The sequence below is a fragment of the Coenobita brevimanus genome, chromosome 70 (assembly GCF_032717465.1).
Source record: "Coenobita brevimanus isolate Jiangsu-jjx chromosome 70, ASM3271746v2, whole genome shotgun sequence".
NCBI lineage: Eukaryota > Metazoa > Arthropoda > Malacostraca > Decapoda > Coenobitidae > Coenobita > Coenobita brevimanus.
Window position 1 is genome coordinate 42,914,978 of NC_137023.1, and position 27,571 is coordinate 42,942,548.

Here is a 27,571-nt window from a genome sequence, read left to right on the forward strand (position 1 = left end):
TATTTCCAGACATTTTGCTCAGGTTTGGATAATGCCGTGGTAGTTGAGAGGTTAATGAAGGCCGTATTTAACGCCTCCAATTAAGAAATAAAAATCTTTACTGAACTGGATAAAATTGCCTGGAATTAACAAGAATATAACAAAAAAGACCGCATCGTATGATAAAGACTCCGATTTTACCCAGCGATGCCATTACTCCTTTGTTGTCCCTTCCACGGTCACCTCTGGCTGTGATGTTGGCGAGTACCTGAATCAGTGAATGGGCCTTATTAAAAGTTACCATGAAGTCCCTGGTGAGTGTCATACCTCCCCAGTGCCGCTGCGTATATTTTGGGGCAGTTTTTGTTGGAAGGTAGGGAAATTCACTCTGGGAACGATCCTGTATCATGGAAGTGACTGAGTGGAGCTGGCTGGGAATATGGATGATTGACATACACTAACATGTGCTGTAACCCAGGCATCCAGATATACACATGTACTCATGTACATATCTCTATATGCACGCATAGCTTTACAGTTACACCCACTCTTGCACATACAAGCACACTTACACAAAGTCACGCATACCACCACACCTTAACATGCACACTGACACAGATACCCCCACACATATATCCATGCACACACATACATGCAGACATCCACACTCACACATGCTCAGACACATACACGCCCACACCTACACGTACACAGTGACAACTACATATACATGAACACTGACACGAGAGACAGGACGTGTGTGCTGGAGAATCCCCAGGTCCTGTCCTCCCCACTTACTATTTTTTAACCAGCCCATACCCCACTGACCGGGCTAATGTATGGCCCGGCCTGCACTATATGTGCAGGAAATCATCGAACGAACGAACGAACAGACACCCATACACATATCCGTGCACACATACATACATACCACACAGTCGCACATACACAGTGGCACACACTCACACATGCATAATGACACATACACCCACACACATGCATAATGACACATACACCCACACACATACACACTGACACATAGAACCACACCATACATGTACAGTGTCACGTTGACAGCCCCTATACACATATATCCACACTCACACCTACATGTTGATACCTGCACTCACACGTACACACCGACACCCACACCCACATACACACGTGCACACTGGCATATACACGACCACATCCCTATATTCACAGACAGCTCAACATGACACCTAATTTGCTTAGATTTCACACACACACACACACACACACACACACACACACACACACACACACACACACACACACACACACACACACACACACACACACACACACACACACGCACACACAAGTGGGCCAAAATGCTCTCAGTAATGTCAGTCACGTAGAACAGGTGTTTTTTTCCTTGGCTACTAAAGTATAACAAAATTTCACCAGTTTTTGGAGCATCGTCCAGTTCAGTGACACTATTTTTTTCAGTTCATTTTGGCTTGAAATCTCTCCTAGCTATCTGTCTGTCTGTTTATCTATCCATCTATCTATCTGTGTCCATTTATATACCTTTCCATCTGTCTGTCAGTCTGTCGATCTATCTATCTGTATTTATGTGTATTTGCTTATATATACACATTTACTCAATCTGTTTTCTCCGAGTCTTGCTTTGTGTGTGTGTGTGTGTGTGTGTGTGTGTGTGTGTGTGTGTATTCATCCCACAACTTACGAGCTTTCATGTAGCTGTGTATTTAACCATTAACCTTAACCTTGTATTTATTCAGCCAGTGCGGTCCATTTTTACCTCTCTCTCTCTCTCTCTCTCTCTCTCTCTCTCTCTGATCCTCGGTAGTTTAAAGTATTTCAAGGATGTGAGCGCGAAGAATAGCTTATCGACGGTGAACGGGATCGACATGATGTGATAGCATACCTGACAGAACCCCCCCCCCCTCTTTCTCTCTCTTTCTCTCTCCGTGTGTGTGTGTGTGTGCTACAATTCTCAGTACAGTAACTAAAAATAACATGGTTGCTGTTTATATTGGGCATATTTATGTGATCCGTATGCTACTTGTTGTGTAAAGGTTGTAATAATGTCATCATCACCATCTTCATCATCAGAATCGTTGTTTTCGTCTTCGTCGTCGTCATCATTGTTTCGAGCCAGTGATGGGAATGAGATAGGGTTCAGAGAACAAGGAAAAAGTTATTACGAAAGAGAGGATCATTAACAGTGTCCAGTGAAATGAACTAGACACATTTTCATACATTCAAGCCCCTGGAATCCTGGCTCCACTTATCAAACAAGAAAAACAGGCTATGATAGTGAAAAGTTGACATCCTTTTTCATAGCCTACTTTGACCCGAATTATGAAAGTCTATCTATCTTTTGCCAGACACCACAATCCCGCAAGGGGTGGCCATTTGACTCTGAGTTATCTGTTTTACGGAGAGGGTGACTAACTCTTCACCAACCCACCTGTTGACACGTAGGGAGCTCGTATGGTTTGGTTATATTGTTACCACCCAATGTTGTAAATGGTTTCTTGGCTTACAGGATACCATTTGGCTTGTCACTCAATGTAAAGCCACCTGTAAATGAAGAAAAGCAATAAGAAGTGACAGGAAAGATGGGAGAAATAGGAAGAGAGGAGGGCAGGCACAGAAAAAGAATGATAAAGTCTAAGGAAGAAGTAGGCAGCACTACATCAAGTGAGTGGATAATGGTCGCCACCACCTACTACAAATTATAAAAGTACAGTATCATTTTTTTTTTCACTGCTGGTTGTAGTGCTTTTGATTTTCTTTGAGCTTTTCTGGAAGTGAAACTGTGTTACTGGGTTAATAATTATAATGCGGTATTGATATTTTGAATTTTCTTGGATCATTACCCTTCTTAGTCTTTTTTTTTTTTTTTTTTTTTTTTTCGCGTTTGTAAAAATTGAGGTCTCAATACAGTTTTTAATAAAAATTTTGCCTAACCGGAACTGTTATCTTTAATGTAATTGTATGATTATTGATTAAAAAGTCAGTGATGTTTTAATATAACGTAGTTTGAATTATACTTTCTCTTGTGGTTTCCAGTCGTCTGCGAACAAGAAAAATATGAGTTTTCTTGATTAAAACAAAACCCATGATTAATAAGATTTCAGAACCATGATTCCGACTTGTGGCTTCTTTCAGCTGCACTGGAGCTGAAAATGTGAGAATATATTAATTTTTACCGTGAGGACAATCAGTCTCACTGGTTTGTCTCAGTTTGGTATACTTGTATATTGTGGTACCATAAGTTTATCATTCTTGTGTGATACAGTTGGCTTTTATTGTACTATGGGATCTTATTACGGTGACCCATCAATAATAATAATAATAATAAAAATAATAATAATAATAATTAGAGGACAGTTTGCATTGGCAGTGATTTAATGGCCCAGGATAACAACCATAACGTATACCAGTCTGTTGTCAGACACCGCATTCTGTGAGGGATGTCTTAGACAAAAGAACCTCTAGGTGTGTCTGTCCCTGATCAGCAGTGACCCCTCTTCCCACCACACACCAGCACCCACCATAACAAACTCGCGTACCTTATCCTGTTTCTCCTTCAACATCTCCCTTTTCATCTCCCCACCACCTCACTCCTTATCAACCCTTCACTCCTATGCCACTGCTGGAATCAATCTGATTTTATTAAACTGAATGAGTTGTTACATAATTTCATAATTAATATTTTCTTTTAATAAAGTTTGTTTCTCCTTCCACATTCTGCTTCTCCCGCAATGAAGGTATGCTCCATTTGTTCGTACACAAATGGAACTTCAGTTTATTTCCTAAAATGAAACTGAAATTGAGCCTCTCCTAAATCTGCTACCCAAAATGAGAGCTTAATGTACGAGTATACATACAGTACATGGATGCCCATTTGCTGTACTGTGTGTGTGTGTGTCATGGATTTTGACATACTAACGTCGGAAGGTGATTCTAGGGTTCATTTTGAGTAAAAAATAGTAAAAAATGCAGCATTAGCTTGGGTCCAGTTCTGGACTCCTTCAGATGGCTGAAAATGGTCTCCCTTATAATTCACCCTCGAGATTATCGGTAGCTGTAGCACCATAACGTATGAGGTTGGACCACTGAGCTCAATAGTATGGAGGGGCTTTCAGGGTACTGTTGTGATTTGTGATAGATGTGGTGTTGTCTTGTGTGATGATTGATATTTTGTGTGATGTGGTGTTGTGTGATGTGGTTGATGTTCTTTGTTGCAGTTTCATGTTGTAGTGATGTATAAGCTGATAGTGTTGTGGTATGCAACTGACCTGTTACTGTTTTGCAGCTCTGCTTACGACAGGGGACGGATGTCGCCCTACCGGAGTGACCACCGCGGACACTCCACTGCCAGCAATGGCTATTCCTCAGGTACCACCCTTGCTCTGTTCAGTTCACATGCTGCTTGACATTACCTTTCACTCTTGCCTTCATGTTCGACCTAACTCCAGCACACATTCACATCACACACCGTCAGCTTTATTCCTTCTCCTTTTGCGCTCTATACTCTCGACCCATCACTCGCCACACACTCAGTTTCCTCCCATCTCCCCATCCTACCCAACTTTTGATCATACCTTCTACTTTCGCTGTTGACCCTCACTTTGATGCACATTGATTAAAATATATTTCTTCCCTCACTCTGTTTAGGACTGTCAGCTTTCACTCATGCATTCACTCAGTTTTCTCCCTTCCCCACTTCCCACCTGCTTTGACCCTTACTCCTGCACTTATTCAGTACTGGTTCTTTCCTCGCTGCCCATCAGACTCTTGACCTCACTTCTGTACACTCTCAGTTTTCATGATTCCCTCACAACCTCTCTCTCTCTCTTCAGTGTCTCCTGCAGCCACAAGGCAGTTCTCTCCCACATAGTCATCTAATACTTGAGCCTCTCTAACACTTACTTTTTTTCTTCTTCATAGATTTCCCACCTATGGTTTACTGTTGCTGTTTCTCATTTTTTCCTCTTACATCCACCTTCACCTCTCTGCTTCTGTACTTCCACATATTTTTCTCTTCCTTCTCTCCTCCTCACATTCACTTTCATCTTCCATTTCCTTTTCCTCTCCCATTCATTCTCATGCAAACTCATTGCTTCTTGCTCCATCCACACTGGTCTCTGCATTCTTCAAACCGTATTCTTAAAACCGAGAGTGCAAGGTAAAAGACAAGTCCTCATTTTTCTGATGTTAATAAATGAACACATGATGCGCGAAAACAGGAGTTCAGCATCTCTGCTTCAGTATTGATTGTGATTTGTAATGTAGAATTTAACTGGTCACGTGGGTGCAGCAGCACAAGGATATAAAGGTTTTCATGGGGAATAAATTTATGGTTCTGTACTAGGAATGCAGAAGGTGAGAAGATACTAAAGTTTGGAGGGGCACTGAACTTGATTGCTTACAACACAGTTTTTTGGAGAGGTTAGAGTAGGCTAATTACTTGGAAGCCTGGGGATAATAGTAGCCAGATAGACCATTTCCTGGTTAGGAGGACTGATAGGAGATTAGTGAAAGATATGAAAGTTATAGGGAGTGAAGAGTGTGTGCAGCAACACAAATTACAGTTATGTGGCATGGTACTTAAGATTCGGGTAGTGGAGAAAAGGACCTATGCACCCAGGAGGATAATAAGGAAAAACCAAGCCGCAAGGGATGTCTTCTATAGCAAGATGAGTATAGCGGTGGCCGAACAGGAAACTGTAGACAGAGGTGTCAGTGAGCATTACAGAGCTGTCAAGAACAATCTTCTGAGTGCTACTGATTCAGTGTGTAGATGGATAAGAGGCTCACCAAGACATAAGGTTACATGGTGGTGGGATGAGGGTGTAGAAACAGCAGTTAAGGAGAAAAGACTTTTCCAGGAATGGAAAAGGGTTGATAACAGAGAGGAATATTAGGCTGCCAAGTGTAGGGCCAAAAAGGAGGTATGCAATGCAAAATCTGATTCTCAGAAACTTTTACTGGATAGCTTTAATAGTGCCAAACGGAGCAGTGTGGTATTTACGGTGGCAAAACAGATGGAAATAAAAACAGGGATATCATAGGTGAATTGTGTGTGATGAATGGTGAAAGTGTAGAGGTGGTAAGTGAAGCTATTAAGGGTGCTTGAAGAGAGTATTATACTGTAACTGGTTGCTAAATGAGGAGTTTGGTACTGAGAGGGATTGGAGTCAGTGGATCCAATGTTTGTCCCTTTGCCTTTGATTGATGTTGATACCATTAACAGGGGAATGAACAGGATGCAGTTGGGGAAGGTAACAGGTGTGTTTGGGTTGACTGCCAAGACTGTTGAAAACCTCAGGAGCTATAGGTGCGGATTTAGTTACTAAATTGATAAATTTAATTTTACTGTTCATGATTGTGTTTTTCCTGATGACAAGCAGAAGAGCTTGATTGTAAATGTTTATAAGGAAAAGAGTGATGCCCTGTAAAGAAGAATTATAGAGACATAAAGCATTTGGATCAGAAGGTATGATAAAGGAAAGAGTGAATATTGATGAGATGTATTTTGGGTTTATGCCAGGCAGAGGGACCACTGACACAATACCAGGTAATCATTGTCCAACAGCTTCAGGGATAACACAAAGGAAGGAAGAAACAGCTGTACTATGTTTTTGTTAAGTGCAGAAGGCTTTTGACAGAGATCCTAGGGAGGAGATGAAGTGGGCAATGAGAGAGTTTGGGATCAAGGAATAACTGGTTAAAATGGTTATAGCAATTTACAAGGGTGCTTGCACCCAGAAGTGAGTGACTGAAGGTTTGAGTGATGAGTTTTCTGTGGGTGTTGTTGTGCATCAGGGGATAGTTTTAAGCTGCTTATTGTTTACTGTGGCGCTTGAAGCTCTTTCATGTGACTTTAGAATTGGACATCCATAGGAAGTGTTGTATACTGATGATGTTGACTGCGAGAACAAAAAGGAGCTGAAAGAAAGATTTAGGACATGGATAGATGGAAAGGGATACAAGGGTTTGAGAGTAAATGTGGATAAAATAAAAGTGATGATGGAGAGGGCTGGTAGCAGTACTGTCAGAGTAAGGAGAGTGTGAGCATGTGAAGTTTGTCACAAGGGGATGGGAAGTAACTTCAATCTTGCACAGTGTTTGTGGTAACTGGGTGCATAGGAGATGTAGTGGTATTAGAGGTAGACTGCAAAATCATGCTGGTTTCATACAAAGTCATGCAGATTTTGTACAAAATCATGTTGATTTTTTGTGTGCTGTGTGCAGAGAGGAGCATGAAGAGACTGAGATGTGGGAAAGGAGTGATCTTGCTGGAGATTCTTGAGTCTGTGGAGTTTTGTTGTTTGGGGGACGTTATGCGCTAGATGCACGGCTGGGTAAGGAGTGGCTGGAAGAAATTGTGGGAGTTGAGGTCCCTCCTGATGTTGGAGAGGGCTCACCCTGCATGGTAAGGGTCCTTGTATGCAGCATGTGCAAGGAATACAATGCTGCATGGTAGTGAGACCAGGGCAGTAAAGGAAGAGGATATTTGTAGGCTCAGACATGCAGAGATGATAATGATTACATGGGTTTTTAACGCATCCTTGAATGACAGGCCTGCAAGGATAGACATGGAGAGCTGCCATTAGGTGACCATAGCCAATGCATGCAAGCATGTTGGAAATTTTATAAATGAAATGAAGCAAAATTAAGTGAATGCAGGCCAGTCACATCTTGTACCGTGCATATGATTGTATTGAAGTTTATTGCAAAAATTTAGAAGTTCTCTTCTCCTAGTTATTTTAATTTTTCTGTACTACCTTTAACTTTTAGAGAGGTGAAGTCAGTGAATGTACGGTGAGGTTGGATGATGAGGAAATGGAAAATGTGAGTACGTTTAGGTACTGGGGTAGTGTGATGAGTAAGCATGGAAGTTTGGAGGGTGAAGTGCTTGAAAGGGTACTACAGGGAAGAAAGATTGCTGGTTCCTTGAGGGTAGTGATAAGAAACAGGGAAGTGAGCATGGAAGTGAAAAAGTTATTACATGACAGTGCTGTATTGTGATACCAACTCTAATGTACGGAGGTGAAGCTTGGACGTTGTTGGAGGGGCACAAGTCAAGAGTGAGAGCAGTGGAAATGAGTTATTTGAGAGGAGCCTGTGGAGTCACATGGAGAGACAGACTGACAAATGAGGATGTGAAGGAGCGTTGTTGTGTGGATGAGGATGTGATAAGAAGCGTTAGGGGGAACACGTTGAGGTGGTTTGGCCATGTGGAGAGGATGGAGAGTGAGAGACTGATGAGGAGAGTGTATGTGAGTGGGGAGGGGGGGTAGAGAGGGTGGGGAAGGCCAAGGATGAGTTGGAGGGATGGAATGGAGTGGTATATGAGAAAGGGGGATGTGAATTGGGAGCAGGGCAATGAAATGGCGGGGGACAGGGTGACGTGGAGGCAATTTGTTTGTGGCCATCTCATATAAGAGATTAAGGCATCTGGCAATAGATAGATAGATAGAGAGACCTTTAATCTCATTTTGACCTGCTGCCATGCCTCACTATTGCACTTATGTTTTACCCCATCTGTCTCTTGACTTTCACAACTTCCATCCACCTTACTCTCTCATCTTTGTATTTCACAGTTTTAATGATCTTCCTGTATTCTCACTTTTACTCTCATTCACATTTTCCCCTTGCCTTTCCTTCCCATTGTCACCCCAACTTTTCTTGCTCATTATCACACTCACACCCCCCAGTATCCCATTTTCATCTTCATTTCTGCAATTTATGGCCCATAATTCACAGCCTTACTGTCTGCCATCTCTGTTTACTCCAACACAAACCATACCTTTCACTTCTGTCTTTGAGTCTCAGAAATACATTCTTCTGTTTTATACTTACTTTCACCCATTCCATCCGTTGTACATCAGTTCTCATCCCCAGCTGCCATGCACCCCTTATCTTTCTCTGTTTTACAGCCTGTATACCTTTTGCCCTTTAATTCAAACTCATCTTGTTTTCAAGCTTGCATTCTTAATTGCTCACTTTTAAGCCCCTCATAAATCCCTCCATATCCCTACCTTCACTCCAGTTTTGCTTTTACCTGTCTTCCTATTTCACTTCTGCCTCTCTTTTATCTCTTACCTTACTCATGTCTCATAGTCCTGTATTCACCTCTGCCACATATTTTTTATTCTTACATTTTCTTACACCATGACTTTTATCTGCTACCATATTTATAACTTACTGTACTCTTTTCATTTATTACTAATTTAACCCCCTCTCCCTTATTTGATTTTGGCTTTTACTGTATTTGGTATATATCACTATGAACATCATCTTTACTGAACCTTTTTCCACCTAAGGATAGGGTGATACCTTTATATGTATATCAGATATAATGCAAGATCAGTACCACTCAATGGATGGATTTTAATGAAGAAAGTTAGTATGCCTTGTGTCTGACATGTATTTCAAGGCAGAATTTGGCTCATTTCATCAACTTGCAAAGAATATTGTATGATTTAATGTCAGCAAACTTTTGTTGTATCAGTATTTCCATATTTGACTGCATGTCTTAGGGTATGTATATGAGGATTAAAGACTAGTAGTTTTCCTCTCACTGTAATTAACAAAGTTTTATGTAAAATAGAGGGGAATTTGTAATTCAGATCTTAGGTTCATCTTTCTTTGAATAATCTTGTGATGCTACCAGTTCTGTCTTCCCCAGACAATGGGTCGGCGGGCAGTGGTGAGGATGGCCCCACATATGTGCTGGAGCATTTGGCCACCTTTCGGGTCTCACCAGAGTCAGACTTGGTGTACCCAGCGGATGGGATGCGCCGCCTCCTGCACATGGAGAAGACCTCTGGTATTTGGACTCAAAAGATGCTTCTCCGCCTTGACAAGAAATGGGTTTACATTCAGTCACATGAAAATGGAGTGAGTTCAAACAAATGTTGCACTGTCAGCTATTGTTTTATGATAATTTACTGAATTGCAAACCGCGACAACAAGTGGGTTGGTGGAGGGTTAGTGCTCCTCCCCAGAAAACAGCAATTTAAAAATATGACCAAGAAGCCTTGGAAAAGGACTGACCAACAGGTGACAACTAAGGATCGAACAAAGGACATGGTATGGATTGCTACATGGAATGTAAGGAGTGCAAATGATGAGGTGAAAGAGAGATTGTCCAGTGCTTGAGGGTGCAAAAGTGGATGTATGTGGATTAACTGAAACTAAGTGGACAGGTGAGAGTGTGAGAGAATGGGAGTATGGATGGGGTATATGTGCAGGAGTGGGTGAGAATGAGAGGGCAAAAGAAGGAGTGTGTATTATGTGCAAGAAATGGAAGGAGAACGTAAGAGGGTATGGATCAGTTGGCTAAAGGATTGTGTGGGTAAGATTGAAAGTTGGACTACAAATGTGGGCGATTGTGTGTGTGTATGCACCAACACAAATCATGCAAACAGAGTGAAAGAATAGTTGTGGACAACTGTGGAAGTATGCATGGAAAATTTTGAATGTAATGAGAGTATTTTTGATTGGAGATATGAATGGAAAAGTAGGGAATGTGAAGGTGGATGAAGTAGTTGGTGAGTGGGGTGTGCCTGTAGAAGTGGATGAGAATGGCAGTGCTCTAGTGGACATTTGTGCTGGGAGGGGGTTGGTGATAGCCAATACCCTCTTCAGACACAAAATGATCTGCAGGTGTACGTGTCGAGTGATGAGAAGGGTGAATGAACAAAAGACAATGATTGATTATGTGCATGTGGATGACAGAATGAGAAGGTGTGTAATGGATGCAAGAGCATATAGATGATGGGGGAATGGACTTTATGACCACCATTTGGTGGTGGTGAAAGTCAAGGTTCATATGAAATGGAGGATTAGTGCCCCTCCCCGGAAAACAACTAACTAAAAAAACAAACAATAAGCCTCGGACAAGGACTGACCAAACGTTGACGACCAAGGACCGGACAAAGGACATTGCAATTGGAACGTGGAATGTAAGGGGAGCAAATGATGAGGTGAAAGAGAGAGAGATTGTCCAGGTGCTTGAGGATGCGAAAGTGGATGTATGTGGAATAACTGAAACAAAATGGAGAGGAGAAAGTGTGAGAGAATGGGAGTATGGATGGGGTATATGTGCAGGAGTAGGTGAGAATGAGAGGGCAAAGGAAGGAGTATGTATAGTTGTGAGTAAAAGATGGAAGAGGAGCATAGGACAGTATGGATCAGTTGGATCAAGGATTGTGTGGGTAAAGTTGAAAGTTGGAATACAAATGTGGGTGATTGTGTGTATGTATGCGCCAACGCAAGATCGTGCTAGAAGAGTGAGAGAAGAGTTCTGGACAAATGTAGAAGTGTGCATGGAAAAGTTTGGAAGGAATGATAGAGTGTTTTTGATTGGTGATATGAATGGTAAAGTTGGGAATGTGAAGGTGGATGGAATAGTTGGTGAGTGGGGTGTGCCTGCTGAGATAGATGAGAATGGGAGTGCGTTAGTGGACATTTGTGCTGGGAGGGGGTTGGTGATGGCCAGTACCCTCTTCAGGCATAAAATGATCCACAGGTATACATGGCGAGTGATGAGAAGGGTGGGTGGTGAATTGAGTGAAAGGAAGGCAATGATTGATTATGTGTGTGTGGATGAAAGGATGCGAAGATGTATATTGGATGCAAGAGTTTATAGAGGTTGGGGGAGTGGACTTTCTGATCACTACTTGGTGGTGGCCAAAGTTAAAGTTCAAGTAAGATGGAGGAATAGAAGAAGGGAAAGACGAGAGGAAGGAGTAGTTGCAAGGAGAGTGGAAAGGTTACAAGAGGATGAGAAAAAGGCAGAGTATAAGAGAGAAGTGGAGGAACGATTGGGCAAATATGAGTTGGAGCAGATGGGGGACGTGGAAGGTGTGTGTAGAATATTTACAGAAGAAATATGTGCAGCATGTGATGTGGTGTGTGGAAGGAAGAGAAGACGGAGGGGGGGTGCAAGGAACAGCGTGGTGGACTGAAGAGGTGAAACGGGCTGTGGCACAAAAGAAGAAAGCATACAATGAATGGATGAGAAATAAGGACATGGAAGAAGTTGAGAGGCGGAAGACGAGAGTTATATGTAGAAAGAAAGAGAGAGGTGAAAAGATTAGTAAGAGAGAGTAAGAAGAGAGTGGATGAGGAATTTGGAAGGAATTTGAGTGTAAAGTGGAGGGACTGTAAGAAAATGTTCTGGAAAGAGGTGAAAAGAGTAAGAGAGGGTGGAAGTGGAGTTAGCAGGGGAGTGAAAGATAAAAATGGTAGATTACTAGTGGAGAAGGGAGAAAAAGTGAGGAGATGGAGAGAACACTTTAAGGAATTGTTGAACGTGGAGGATGGAAGTAATGCGAGTATAAGTGGCTGGGGAATGGCTGGAAGGAGGAGGGAGGTGAGAAGACAGGAAGAAATCAGTAGGATAGAAGTTGTGGAAGCAATGAAGAAAGTTAAATCAGGGAAAGCCCCAGGAATTGATGGAGTGTGTGGTGAAATGCTGAAGCATGGGGGAGAGATAGTAGTAGAATGGATGTGGAAGATGTGCATATTGGCCTGGGAGGAAGGTAGAGTCCCGGAGGATTGGAAGTCAGGTATAATTATTCCCTTGTACAAAGGAAAAGGGAAAAAAGAAGTGTGTGGTAATCATAGGGGCATTTGTCTTCTTAGTATAATAGGAAAAGTATATGGTAGGATACTTATTGACAGAGTTAGAGAAAGGACAGAGAAATTAGTTGGAGAAGAACAGGGAGGCTTTAGGAAGGGAAGAGGTTGTGTAGATTAGATATTTATTCTCAGATCTTTAGTGGAAAAGTTTCTAGAGAAGGGAAAGAAGTTGTATGTGGCTTTCATGGATTTGGAGAAAGCATATGACAGGGTGGATAGACTAGGATTGTGGAAAGTGTTAAGAATATATGGAATAGATGGGAAGTTGTTGAATGCTGTGAAGAGTATGTACGATGGTGCGAAGGCTGCAGTGCGTGTGGATGGTGAACTAAGTGAATTTTTCTCTTTGAAAGTTGGGTTGAAACAGGGATGTGTCATGTCTCCATGGTTGTTCAATCTGTACATGGATGGGGTAATAAAAGAGGTACAAGGTAGGGTAGTGGATGTTGGAGTGGCCCTGGTGAGAGAGGATAGTGTTTGGAAACTCCCTGTACTGTTGTTTGCAGATGATACAGTGTTGTTGAGTGAAGACAAAGTGGAGCTGCAAGGCTTGGTGGATGAGTTTGAGAGAGTGTGTAAGAAACGGAATCTAAAGGTGAATGTAGGGAAGGGTAAAGTGATGGTCTTTGAGAGAGGTGAAGTCAGTGAATGTACAGCGAGGTTGGATGGTGAGGAATTGGAAAATGTGAGTACGTTTAAGTACTTGGGTAGTGTGATGAGTAAGGATGGAGGTTTGGAGGGTGAAGTGCTTGAAAGGGTACAGCAGGGAAGAAAGGTTGCTGGTTCTTTGAAAGCAGTGATAAGAAACAGGGAAGTGAGCATGGAAGTGAAAAAGTTACTACATGACAGTATTGTGATACCAACTCTAACATACGGAAGTGAAGCTTGGACGTTGTTGGAAGGACACAAGTCAAGAGTGAGAGCCGTGGAAATGAGTTATTTAAGAGGAGCCTGTGGAGTCACATGGAGAGACAGGCTGACGAATGAGGATATAAAGGAGCGTTGTGGTGTTGATGTGGATGTGATAGGAAGCGTTATGAGGAACACACTGAGGTGGTTTGGCCATGTGGAGAGGATGGAGGGTCAAAGACTGACGAAGAGAGTGTATGTGAGTGAGGTGGAGGGGGAAAGAGGGAGGGGGAGGCCGAGGATGAGATGGAGGGATGGGGTGGAGAGGTATATGAGAGAGGGGGGTGTGAGTTGGGAGCAGGGGAGTGAAATGGCGGGGGACAGGGCGACTTGGAAGCGATTTGTTTGTGGCCACCCCAAACGGGATTGAGGCGTATGGCAATAGATAGATAGATAGAATAGATAGAAGAAGGGAAGGACAGTAGGAAGTAGTTCGTACAAGGAGGGTAGAAAGGTTGCAGGAGGATGGGAAAAAGACAGAATATAAGAGAGAAGTGGAGGAGCAATTGGGTAAATATGATTTGGAGGATGTGAATGGTATGTACAAGATATTCACAGAAGAAAACTGTGTAGCATTTGAGGTGGTGTGTGAGGTGAAGAGAAGATGAAAGGGGGTGCAAGGAACAGCATGATGGAATGAAGAGGTGAGACAGGCTGTGGCACAAAAGAACAAAGCATATAGTGAGTGAATGAGAAGCAGGGGTGTGGAGAAAGTTGAGAGTCAGAAGAGAGAATTACATGTAGAGACGAAGTGAGAAGTGAAAATATTAGTTTGAGAGAGTAAGAAGAGAGTGGATGAGGAATTTAGAAAGAATTTGAGTGTAAAGTGGAGGGAATGTAAGAAAATGTTCTGGAAAGAAGTAAAGAGAGTTAGACAGGGTGTTAAAGAAGTTAGTCAGGGAATGAAAGATAAAACTGGGAGATTACTAGGGGAGAAGGGAGAAAAAGTGAGTAGATGGAGAGAATAATGAATTGTTGAACATAGAGAATGAAAGTAATGCAAGTGTAAATGGCTGGGGAATGGCTGGGAGAAGGAGGGATGTGAGAAGAGAGGAGGAAATCAGTATGATGGAAGTTGTGAAAGAAGTGAAGAAAGTCAAAATGGGGAAAGCCCCACGAGTTGATGAAGTGTGTGGTGAAATGCTGATGCATGGGGGAGAGATAGTAGTAGAATGGATATGGAAGATGTGCAGATTGGCCTGGGAGGAAGGTAAAGTCCCAGAAGATTGGAAGTCAGGTATAATTATTCCACTGTACGAAGGAAAAAGGGGAAAAAGAAGTGTGTGGTAATCATAGGGGCATTTGTCTTCTTAGTGTAATAGGAAAAGTATATGGTAGGATACTTGTTACAGAGTGAGGAAAATAACAGAGGAATTAGTTGGAGAAGAACAGGGAGGTCTTAGAAAGGGAAGAGGTTGTGTTGATCAGATATTCATTCTTAGGTCTTTAGTGCAAAAGTTTCTAGAGAAGGGAAAGAAGTTGCATGTGACCTTCATGGATTTGGAGAAAGCATATGACCAGGTGGATAAACATGGATTGTGGAAAGTATTAAGAAAATATGGAGTAAATGGGTTGAATGCTGTGAAGAGTATGTATGAGGGTGCTAATGCTGTAGTGTATGTGGACAGTGAACTGAGTGAATTTTTCTAATTGAAGGTTGGACTGAAACAGGGATGTGTCATGTCTCCATGATTGTTCAATCTTTATATGGATGGGGTTATAAAAGAGATACATGGTAGGGCAGTGGATGTTGGAGAGGCCCGAATGAGAGAGGGCAGTGTGTGGAACCTTGTTGTACTGTTGTTTGCAGATGATACTGTGTTGTTAAGGAAGACAAAGGGGAGCTGCAAGGCTTGGTGAATGAGTTTGGAAGAGTTTGTAAGAAACAGAATTGTATAATGAATGCAGGGAAAAGTGAAGTTATGGTCTTCGATAGAATTGAAGTCAGTAAATGTACTCTGAGGTTGGATGAGGAGGAAGTGGAAAATGTGAGTGCATTTAAGTACTTGGATAGTGTGATGAGTAAGGATGGAAGTTTGGAGGGTGAAGTACTTGAAAGGGTACAACAAGGAAGAATGGTTGCTAGTTCTTTGAAAGCAGTGATAAGAAACAGGGAAGTGAGCATGAAAAAGTCACTTCATGACAGTGTTGTGATACCAACTCAAATGTATAGAAGTGAAGCTTGGACCTTGTTGAAGGGACACAAGCCAAGAGCGAGAGCAGTAGAAATGAGTTATTTGAGAGGAACATGTGGTCATATGGTGAGACAGACTGACAAATGAGGAAGTGAAGGGTTTTTGTGGTGTGGATGTGGATGGGATAGGAAGTATTAGGAGAAACACATTGATGTGGTTTGGCCATGTGGAGAGGATGGAGAGTGAGAGACTGACGAGGAGAGTGTATATGTGTGAGGTGGAGGGGAGGAGGGAGGGGGAGGCCATGGATGAGATGGAGGGATGGAATGGATAGCTATATCAGAGAGGAGGATGTGAGGTGGGAGCAAGGTAATGAAATGGCGGGGGACAGGGTGACATGGAGGCGATTTGTTTGTGGTCACCCCTTATCGAATTAAGGCATCTGGCAGTATATAGATAGATAGATAGATAGATAAATAGGAAAAATGTATTATGTCATGTGCATGCAATATCTTTGTGGACATTTAAAGAAATGTTGAATACTTGTATACTTTTTTTGTCATTGTATTACTTATTAATTTTTTATTATAGAGTGGAATAAAACCCTCCAGTAAAATGGTGCCTTACTCTGTATCATATTCTGACTGATTCAAGAAAATTTTTTTGAATTAAGACAACTCTCTGCCTGAAGGAATTAGAAACACAGTAATCCCCATTAAGCCCTTCAGTCAGATAATGCCATCTAGTCTTACATCGGCAGTTGCCATGAAATTTTATTTGGTCTTGGAAAGATCTCTCTCAAGGAAGGGGATAATTATTATAGTCCAGGATGTCATTATGACACTAAATAAGCCATTTGATGTTCATGAGAATGAAGGGATTATGGAAATTGTCGCTATTCCTTACAACCTGGGGAGGTCTCTCCAGAGCTAAATAAAATTGGATGACATTTGCCAGAATGATATAATCATCATCCTCAAGCTGCAAGAGTTGAGTGAATCATCCTTTTTTTTTTTTTTTTTTTTTTTTTTTTTTTGTGGAACTGTTTAGCTGTGGTTAACTCCTTCAGGTTGGGTACATCTAATTATTTTCTTCTTGATGTCCCCAGTCATTTTGTTCATTGTTGTTAAGCATTCCCAGGCTGCAAGTTTTAGGAACAATTTCAGTTATCCCTTCAGCCTAGGTATACCTTTTTAGATATTATTCTGGCTAATGTAAGATAGTTTTGTTCAGATTTTGTGAAACATCCCATGAGTAGTTTTGTTCAGATTTTGTGAGACATCCCATGAGTGTACAGGTTAAATGATATAAAAGCACAAAATATTGGCATCATAATTCACTAACATAGAAATAATGAGTAAGAAATGGATGCAGCTACCCCTGCTTGCTAAAATATTTGTGTACTCTACTTTGTATAGTCCTGTGTCCTTGACCAGTTACCTGAATAGTACCCACATAGATAATATGGTGATTACTCTCAGTAGTACCATTTACTTAGCCCATTTACTGTTAGGATTTCCTATATGTGAATAATACACCTGAAACTAGCCACATTAAAGCACCTAAGTGCAACAATAGAAGTGAGAGGGTTTATGTGATAGTTTTTGACCTTTTGACTTATTGGGATTTCCCACAGCTCAGTTTAATCTTCAGATGTTAGCCAGAGTTAAATACCAGTTAAGTTTGACAGTGGCTGTGAAAGGATTACACACCTGAGTAGTGCTGTATAGTACATGCTCTGACCATTTTCAGCATAAATGATGAATGGATGGATGGATGTTTGAAATATAGTTATTACTGTACTGGGTACAGTATGCATATATGCCCAGCATAGCACTGTATGTTTGAAATAATATTTTTTTAGTGTACTTGATGGTGATAATTACTGTATTGTTTGGTATACAGTATACATATTTGCCCAGCATAGCATTGTACGCTGTCACTGTATATGTGACCTAGTCTGTAGCTGATATTTATTTGAGAATCTGCTCAGTGTAGAGAATGAGGTGTTTATTTTTTTGCAGTTTACTTGCACCAAAATTTTCATAATACTGTACCAAAAAAATGCTGCATTCTAGTAAAAGTTAACACTTTGAAAGGTAAACATTTCTTAGCTGAACAAAGTCATTTGACGGTAGCCAGAAGAAAACATCAAAGCTACATCTGCAGTGCAGCATTAGTCATAACTGAGGAGTTTCTAAGTCATTGTTAGGTAGGCTTTTCCTTCACCTGAACAAAATAGTCTGACTGTAGCCAGAGTATAATACCTTACTGACTTCCTTCCACACTGATAGGTACATCATGTTACAGTACTTTTTATTACATTCAGAGACTGTAATCTATTGAAAATTGGCTGAAATATCCTATGCTTTTGTGCAGTATTTTTGTCCTGTTGTTAAGCCAGCAAGAATTTGATGTCATACATACACTATCAACTTTACACTGGTAGTCTGTAATATCCTGTAAAGTTTGCAGTCAGTGCATTTCTTCATCAAGACTGTTTGTTTTGAAGAATTGTTTTGGCAGTAAAACTGTTGCATGTTTTTTTTTCTATAAAGCACATTCAAACAACATCAGCAATAAGTTTATGAAACATCTGAATAAACTTTCTTTTGATAATCTTCTCATCTCTTGTCAGTATGACTCTTTGATTACATTGGTATAATTACTTCACCCATCCCACACCCGTTTCAGGATATTGTTGAGAAGTTCCCAATGGAGCTGATTCGAGAACCGACAGCCTTTACTAGTGAGGATCCCAAGGAGCTGTACAACAATATATTCATTTTTGTTGTGGCTGAAGACCCTAAGCGGAACTACCACAACCCCACAGAAATGCACATATTCCAGGTAAAGGAACAGAGCAAAGAGACAGGGGAAGGGGAACTTGAGGAACCTTAGATAGGAAGGAGAAGTAAATGGAAGGAGTGTGTGGTAGGGCAGTCGAAGGTGAGAAAAAACATGGCTTTTACCATTTTTATTGTCACTTTGAATGCATGTTTGTAGCTGATAGAGATGGAGACCTTGAACAAATTGATTCCAAAGACATGTGAAGGCAAAGATCAGAAAGACCAAGGCTGGGTGAGAGGAATTGTCAGAGAAGATAGCTAAAGAGGATAAAGCGATGAGAGATGTTAGAAACAAGTCTAGTATGGAAAGAGGAAAAAGGGAGGTAGTAATTCGGTAGATATGATGATTGAGGCTTGTAAGGTGAAAGGCAGGACTGGAACTGGAGAACTGGCAGATACAGAGTTACTTAATAATAAGCCACTGAGGTGCATGGGCAAGGTTGTGCAATGATACAGCAGAAATGCAGCGGAATGAAAAGTATAGGTTAAAGGATCACATATGAAATGAAGATAAGAAGTATTTAAGTAACATCAGAGTGAAATATCTGATATCAGAGATGGATCAGGCACGTGGATGTAAATACATGCTATGAGAAATATAAAAGGAAATATGAATCAAGAACTTATTACTGGTAACTGTAACATCTGGAGGGAAAAAAAATACTATCAGTGGAAGGAAATAGATAAGTTAGTTAAGCCTGTGATTACATATGAATTTAGATTACAACTTGAGGAATGTGTCCTTGGATTTTTTTTTTTTTTTTTTTTTTTTTTTTTTAGATTATTTTTGCGGATGACTTGCATCCAAGGTGTGGTGCTGGGAATGGTAGGAAGATTGTGGGGTTCAGAGCATTAATTTACTTTAAAATGTAATAATGTATTTCGAGAATAAAGTGAATTGTTCTAAATTGTCAATATATTTTTTTTTTTAAACAGACAGTGTAGATTCATCTTTAGTTACTTAGAGCCACTAGGAAAAGGTCAGAGTGGTTATAAAACTATTGGACTTGTTGGTATAGTGCTGTGTCTCCAGATACCTCAGCCAGTAGAAAAATCATCATCATCATCATCTAATCCTGTGTTGCCTCATGAGGAGCGTAGGAACCCAGAGCTAGACAAGTTGGTCCTGACATTTAAGATGAGAGTGACCAGCCTCACTCATCCCTGAGTGGTATTATGTGAGCAATAAACCCTAACCATCCCTTAGATAAAAACCTACACAGGCTCAATCTGGCTGGAGCACCTTAATTACCCACTAAACTACCAGGCACCATTGTTTGGTTACATGGTTACCACCCAGCGTAGTACATGTTTCTTGGTGTACAGGAAACCATTTGGCTCATCACTCAGTGTAGAGTCACCTGTAGACAGAGGGAAGAGGAAAAAAGGAAGGAAAAAAAAGAAGAGGAAGGAAGGAAAGAAGGAAGGAAGAGACGAAAAGGCAGTTACCCGAAAGCCGCGGTACATTGAGTGAGTAGATGGCAAGAAGGCAAATTAAGTAGGGCAAGAGTACAGAAGTTGTGTGTGTTGAGTGTCATTTCTTAAAAAAAAAAAAAAAAAAAATCAAGCATTGAAAAGGGCACCTTTCTCAAAGAGGGCAATTAGGCAGATGCTTAGGCATCAGTTGAGGCCTATTTGTGCACACACCTGCCTGCTTATGCCTGCCTTCTATATCATTCTGACTTCTTTCTGCAGTGATGTTCACTGCTTATTTGCAGTACTGGCAGTTTATGTATGCAGCAGCCTTTATTATATGTCCCTGATTATTCAGGGCTAGCAGTCCTTTAATTGCTTTTCTCTAGGAAGGGCATTTATTGCTTCACTATGATGCTTACATTTCTACAGTAATTATGCTGCTCTCAGGTAATATAGTTCAGCTTGTGGAAGTCCTTTCATAGAAAAGGGAATAGAAATGATGGTCAGGTACACCTTCGCTTTGAGATGTCTCTCTGAGCTGAATGGGGTTGCCTGTTTGTTGCAAGAATTGAATAAAGAAGGTGTCCTTTGGTTGAAAGTGTCAATAATTTGTGCAAATGGTAGAGGGAAATTGAATGAAACATCACAGGTATGGCTAACATTTAGTAATCCTCCATTGCATAACAGTGTTGTATTAAGTTGGTTTTAGTTTTCAGTTATTATTTTTGGTGGGCAGTCCCATTCCAGAGTACTGTATTGTTTTTGGTTGAAGTTAAGCATCTAAAGTTTCCACTTGATACTAGTATTTAATATTAATTGTTGTACAGTATGTATTTTCATGTGTTTCTTCATTTCTTTTGCTTGGTGAAGTAACATCCCCACTTTACTGTATGTGAAGATGGATAAGAGAACTAGGTTCATCATCTTTATAACCTCAGTTTCCTTTGATCACACTGAATGATTAGTTAAGTATATTTTCATTTTTAGACTCCATTCAAAGCACTCTTCATGTTTTTCAACAGTGTCTACGGATTAGCGCCAAAGATGTGGTAGAGGACATGAAGCTCTTTATGTCTGGGAAGGGAGTGTCAGGGCGAGGGCGGGCTCGTCCAGGAGCAATGAGGGGCGAGCATATACCTCCACCACCTCAAGAACCTGCACCAGAACCACCCCTTGTTGCCAATGGTTACCGTGGAGACTTTTGTGAGTACCATATTTTAATTATTGTAGTTCATGGCAGTGTATGTTTCTCTTAGCCAGTGATTGATTTGTGTTTTATTTGGTTTGTTGCTTGGCTCTGCTTCCAGTGTGTATCTCCCTTGAGTTTGGAAAAGTTACATTGAAAGTTGCCATTCCAGAATGCTGAAATGGAACATAATGTTATTTCCATAAACGAGCATGAGGTCAGTTTAAATTGTACATTGTTGCTCTTTTTTTTTTTTTTTTTTTCAAGATATGCCTGTCATGTATTAATGAAGTGGTTTTTGTTTATGTGCAAGTAGAACGGAGAAGGCTTATCTAGGTTTTATATCATAACTGTTTTACGAGTATATTGTATAAGTTCTTTCTGTCTTGTGACCATAGTTCTATTTTGTTTCCTTCATTGACCATTTAACTCTGCTTTGATAAATTGATTTTTACTGGGGGGCAAAAGAATTACAGCTTACAAGTTAAGCAGAAATAAAATAGCAGTCAGTGACAGGGCAAGAGTTGAAAACAAGTGTGGTAGTTGTAGAGAGTTGCTGTATCTTTTAGGGCCATGCTAAAGTGAAGCACCATGTGGGACTATGCTAGAGTGAAATCTTGTTTGTGGACAGCAGTTGTATGACAAAAATTGCCTGTGTTTAGATGAAGGTAGCATATTTTATTCTGATGCAGTTTCCATAGTACAGTATTTGATATCCACCTTGCATGTCACAGCTTTATGTCTCATAGATTGAATGAATTAGATTGTAGCATGTAGTCTGAGTTATATTTTGTTACCTGTACATACAAGCATACGAGTTCTGTCCAGAAAGAAACTGAACATTTTAAACAGCGCTCCAACTAGCCGGCGTAGCGTGATCATGATGGGAGCTTTGTGTAGCAGTGACTTTGACCTTTAAACTAACACTAGCTGTATAACACTACGTCACTTAATCATCAAGGTATATGCACTTGAGTGAATGTGTGTTTAGTGCACTGGGCAGATTTTCTACCATCTCTTCAATCATCTGAATTGACAACCATTCAAAGCACAGTAATGATATTTACTAGGGCAGCTATAGTCTACCCCTCCTCATCACAACACTGATACAGCAAAGATTATCCATAAAAATTCCTTGCCAAACAAAATCTGCTTGTAAGCATATATGTCTCATATCTTATCATTTGTATTGTTTATAAAGGCTCCAACATACTTGCATGCGTTGACCTTGGTCACCTAATGGCAACTGTCCATGATGCTTAATCTGTGGCAGTCTCCCTATTCAGTCCCTTATCCCTGAGGTCATACTCTGTGACCTCGTCTCAGGTCTTTTTCAGTCTGCCTCATGCAATCCTACCCCTGACATTCACACTTCTCACCTTCAGCACCCAATTGTCATCCTCCATCCTCTCAGCATACTCAAACTATTTCAGTTTACCCCTTCTCATGACAACATCAGTACATTCCAGTCCCAGCCTACCTTTCAACTCTTCATTTGTAATCCTAGCCCCCCAAGGCATCACATTCAAGGACGCAGTACACATCCATCTAATCATTGTCATTTCCGTATGTTTAAGTCTACGGATATCCTCTACCTTCACTGCCCAGGTCTCACTACCATACAGCATTACACTCCTGACACATGCTGCATACAAGGATCCCATAGCACAGAGGGAGAGCTTTGATTACAACTGACCTTGAAAGTACAGTAACTATATTTACTAGGGTAAATATAGTTTACCCCTCCTCATCACAGCATCAGAACACTCCAGTCTCATTCCTCCTCTCAACTCTTCAGTCATCATAATGAAGTACAAGAATGATTGAAGTTTTAATGCTGTGGTAATTACATTTAGAGCACAACCTTTTATTTCCAGATAGGTCTATGGGTAGTTTGCTTTACTGTGCTGTAGGTGGTCAGCTATTACTGGTGGGCTGCAGGGTGAGATAAGATTAGTGTTATCTCTCTGATTATTCTCTGATTTTCACTGTCAGCTTGCTTTAGGTGGACATCATGAGTGACCCTTTGTTTATATCTGTTTGTTAAAGATGCCATAATGCAGTTAATGACTGGTATTTGTAGGATGAATGCTCATAATGTAACAATTTATTGTGGGCAGTGCCAGATGATTTTCTTCATCTTGGGAAAAACATCTTTGAGATGAAAGGATTAAGAAAATGGTTGGTGGAGTTGTTTTGGGATTATTGGTACAGTATATGCTTGTACTACTATATGGTGTATTATTTTTTTAATGTAGCTATGTGAAATTTCTTTCACGATGTAATAAGATAAAATACTATACTCATCTGTCGGTAATATATACAGTAGTGACTAAAAAATCTGGAGTGTAGGGGTTACAGTACTCTTCCCTTATAGGGTTGTCCTAGTGTAATGGGGTTTATAAAAGCCCGCATTGCCCAGAGGCAAAGCGGGGATCCTCTCTTTGGCTCAGTGGTAACGTGCGTGCGTATGATGCACGGGGGCCCCAGATCGAATCTCGGTCAGACCAGTGTGATTAATTTGTTAAGTTTCATTTCGGTTATTACATTGGTGGCAGCGGTGGGATGTGAGGCGGGGCTTGATTGGCAATTTGATGTTGGTCTTTGGTTAGCTGACATCGTCCTTTCCCTCATTCCGTGGATGGGCTGTTTCAGTGTGGTCCGCAGCCACTCCAAGGTGGCCTCCGATGCTTACGCTACCTTGTGTGTTCGAAACTCACCAAATTAATCACCAAGGGGAGAAAAGAGGGATGTAATGGGGTGTATAAAAGCCCGCATTGCCCAGAGGCAAAGCGGGGATCCTCTCTTTGGCTCAGTGGTAATATGCACGTGTATGATGCGCGGGGGCCCCAGATTGAATCTCAGTCAGACCAGTGTGATTAATTTGTTAAGTATCATTTCGGTTATTACACTAGCTTATGCAAAGTGTTCTGAGATCCCCTCCAATTTTCTTAGTATCATGTGGGTTTCCCTCTGCTAAGTCATGCACGACTGGTGTGGAAGAAACAAATGAAAATGTTTTGTTATGGTGTTCATTTTTTATCCTACTGACAGATGTGTACAGTACATGTAGACTCATGTTTAAAGTACAGTATTCTTTATAGGTTATACTGTTTCTGTGTCACTTTGATTGACCATGTTTATATTTGTATGATTTTTTTTTTTTTTTTTAATGCTGGTACAAGAAGAGGAAACATACAGGTTGGAATGCACAGAAATGAGAATGTTGAGATGGATAAGTAGGGCATCACTGAATGATTGAACTGAGAATAATGTTCTGTGGAAGAGATTTGGCATGGAATATTAGGGAAGCAATGAGTGAACTAAAGACTGATGTACTGACTGCTGTTTTGCAGTCGAATGCTAATACTGTACTGTAATTGAAACTTTAAGAATATAGGCACAGGCTGGTGGTGACCGGTTATATCTAGTTAAACAGGTAAGGAAAGAAAAAAAAATTACAACTGGCTAGGAAAAGACTTACAATATTAATAAAGCAGAAACCATAGCCACCAGTAAGATAGTGCCTATAAACTTTAATGATTATAACTAATAACAAGCTATGAGTGAGTGCATTTATTACCATTTCATTAATAATTTTAATGTTAGGAATTAATATCCCAGAATGAGGTCGCCAAATGTCAAGGGGGGGATGTGAAATATGAATAATTTGCAAATAAGTCAATAGTTGTCATGGTGGGAAAAGAATTATGTTGAATATATCTCCGTTACTTATGGGAGAAAAAGGAAAGTCACTACTGACATGAGGGCTGTCAACTTAAGAAATGAATAGGCATACCTTGCTATACAATACCCCTAGATGTGACCCAGGCTTAACGATGGAGGTAGAAATACCACCATACCCCGCCTAACGATGGCCAAACCTTGGTTTAATGATGGGTTTTGATTTTTTTTTACTGATTTTGATGATAGACTAAAATTGTGTATATAGGTTGATTTATGAACTGTTTTTAGACTTAGATTAATGTGTTTTAGCCACATGTGGGATGAACATTGTCATTTTGGGGTACAGTTTACTAAGCTTGATTTTTTCCAGACTTATATTTGACAATTTTCAGATAATGTGTTTAGCCACACGTGGGGTGACCATTGTCATTTTGGGGTACAGTTTACTAAGCTTGATTTTTTTCCAGACTTACATTTGACAATTTTCAGATTTTATTTGTTGATTTTAGTGAATTATTTACAGGTGTTAGGCTTAGGTAAATTTCTTTTACGGCTGTTAGGCCATTTAGATTGGCTTTAAACTTGTTTTTGGGCTCATTTGGGTGGGTTTTGGGCTTGGTTGGGGAGGAAACCCAAGGCTGAAGAACGCATCCTATTACTTTACATGTTAAATCTACCCTGATATACAATACCCCACCTAATGATGGTTAGGTTAGTTTCTTTTACAGCTGTTAGGCCATTGATATTGGCTTTAAACTTGTTTTTGGGCTCATTTGGGTGGGTTTTGGGCTTGGTTGGGGGGGAAACCCAAGGCTGATGAATGCATCCCATTGCTTTATATGTTAAATCTACCCTGATATACGATACCCCGCCTAATGATGGCTTTTTACCTAACCAGTTGCATCGTTAAACAGGACTCTACTTGTAGTAAGTTTTACTTTATTCTGGCTTACTTCACCGATTCTCTGTCTACCTATCTATGTATCGCCAGACGCCATAATCCCATAAGGGGTGGCCATTTGACTTTGAGTTTTAGTTGTTTTACGGGGAGGGACACTAATCCTCCACCAACCCACTTGTTGACACATAGGGAGCACGTATGTGTTGGTTATATGGTTACCATCCAGCGTTGTAAATGGTTTCCTGGCTTACAGGAAACCATTAGGCTTGTCACTCAATGTAAAGCCACCTGTAAAGGAAAGAAAAGCAATAAGAAGTAACAGGAAGGATGGGAGATATAGGAAGAGAGGAGGGCAGGCACAGAAAAAGAATGATAAAGGCTAAGGAAGAAGTAGGTAGCACTACATCAAGTGAGTGGATGATGGTCGCCACCACCTACCACAAACCGTTTAAAGACGAGAATTTCAGAGACTTTCTCAACAGTACACGGCAGAGACTAATCACTCACGAATGCTGAATTGTTGATACTGTTGGCCTCAGAGAAAGTGTCCTCACCCCTGACAATCAATAATTAATACTAATGAAGACAGATTCTTTCTGGTGCCAACTCCTGGCTGGTGCAAACAGATTTATGAGTTAATATGAAAGAACTGGCTTAACCCATCACATCCGGGGGTTGTTTTCACCACCCTAACCACCAGCAGGTGTTTTTCTTAAAAATCACCGTTATTTAAACTAAAATTTCTCAGCTAAACCTATAATATAAAATTATAGTATAATATAATACAGTATTATAATATAATGCAATAATCGTAATAATAATATCTATCTATCTATCTATTGCCAGATGCCTCAATCCCGTTTGGGGTGGCCACAAACAAATCGCCTCCAAGTCGCTCTGTCCCCCGCCATTTCACTGCCCTGCTCCCAACTCACACCCCCCTCTCTCATATACCTCTCCACCCCATCCCTCCATCTCATCCTCGGCCTCCCCCTCCCTCTTCCCCCCTCCACCTCACTCACATACACTCTCTTCGTCAGTCTTTCACTATAAAGCACTAGATCATGTGTACTTGCCACCCAGACGTCCCCACATCTTCATGTATGCATGCCACCCGGACGGGATGGGTTAACTACCAGTCGTGATTAATATAAGAAGTTTGTGCAAACTAGGAGTAGCAAATTAATTAAGCACAACATGGAGAAGTGAAACATGATTCTTTCATTAAATCAAGCCCAAAGAAAAGAACTGTAAATTTATTAATTACAAACAAAATTACGTCTTATATTACAAGATAACTTAAGCAAGTAATCACTCACTCATATCAGATAACTAGCTAATACTCTTAAACCTAGAAGACACAGAAAGAAAATACTGGTCCATGGAGAAAATGGAGCCTTTGCTGCAAAGAGACTGGGCGACACTGCTACTCAGGCCACTGCAGTGTGCACTGCTGATGTCCTCTGTTGCCGATCACCGATTCAGTGGGGAGATGTGGGGGTCATAGAACTGTTAGAGACTGGGTGATGCAAGATGGGGTCTTCACTGCTCAGCACTGTTCTTGAGATCCTCTTCCCGTGGCAGCACAACACCAACTGAATAATGCTCTTATGCTAGCCACAGCGCAATACATGATTGCCGGAAGTAGGTTGGCCTAGCTTAACGTTTAAAGAGGCAGGGCAGAGGAACGATAAATACACAAAAGTATCACTCAGTAATGTGCCAAGGGTGTGCATAAAAACAGTCACTAGTGAAACAATAATGCATGTTTTGAGAACAATCCCAATTGGAGCACTGTCAGGATGGTTAGCTGAGTGAATATTTCTGTTTTTTTCACTAATGCATCTTACTT

General features: G+C 40.8%; 1 protein-coding gene across 1 annotated transcript in view; it reads left to right on the forward strand.

Moving 5' to 3' along the window:
- LOC145406434 (epidermal growth factor receptor kinase substrate 8-like) overlaps positions 1-27,226 on the forward strand; it is a 104,006-nt gene extending 76,780 nt beyond the window's left edge. Inside the window, exons 3-7 of the mRNA XM_080277589.1 lie at positions 4,295-4,377; positions 9,677-9,888; positions 18,375-18,530; positions 20,968-21,148; positions 27,078-27,226. Coding sequence (XP_080133715.1) covers positions 4,295-4,377; positions 9,677-9,888; positions 18,375-18,530; positions 20,968-21,148; positions 27,078-27,226 — 781 coding nt within the window. The remainder of the gene's footprint in view (positions 1-4,294; positions 4,378-9,676; positions 9,889-18,374; positions 18,531-20,967; positions 21,149-27,077) is intronic.
- The last annotated feature ends 345 nt before the right edge of the window (positions 27,227-27,571 follow it).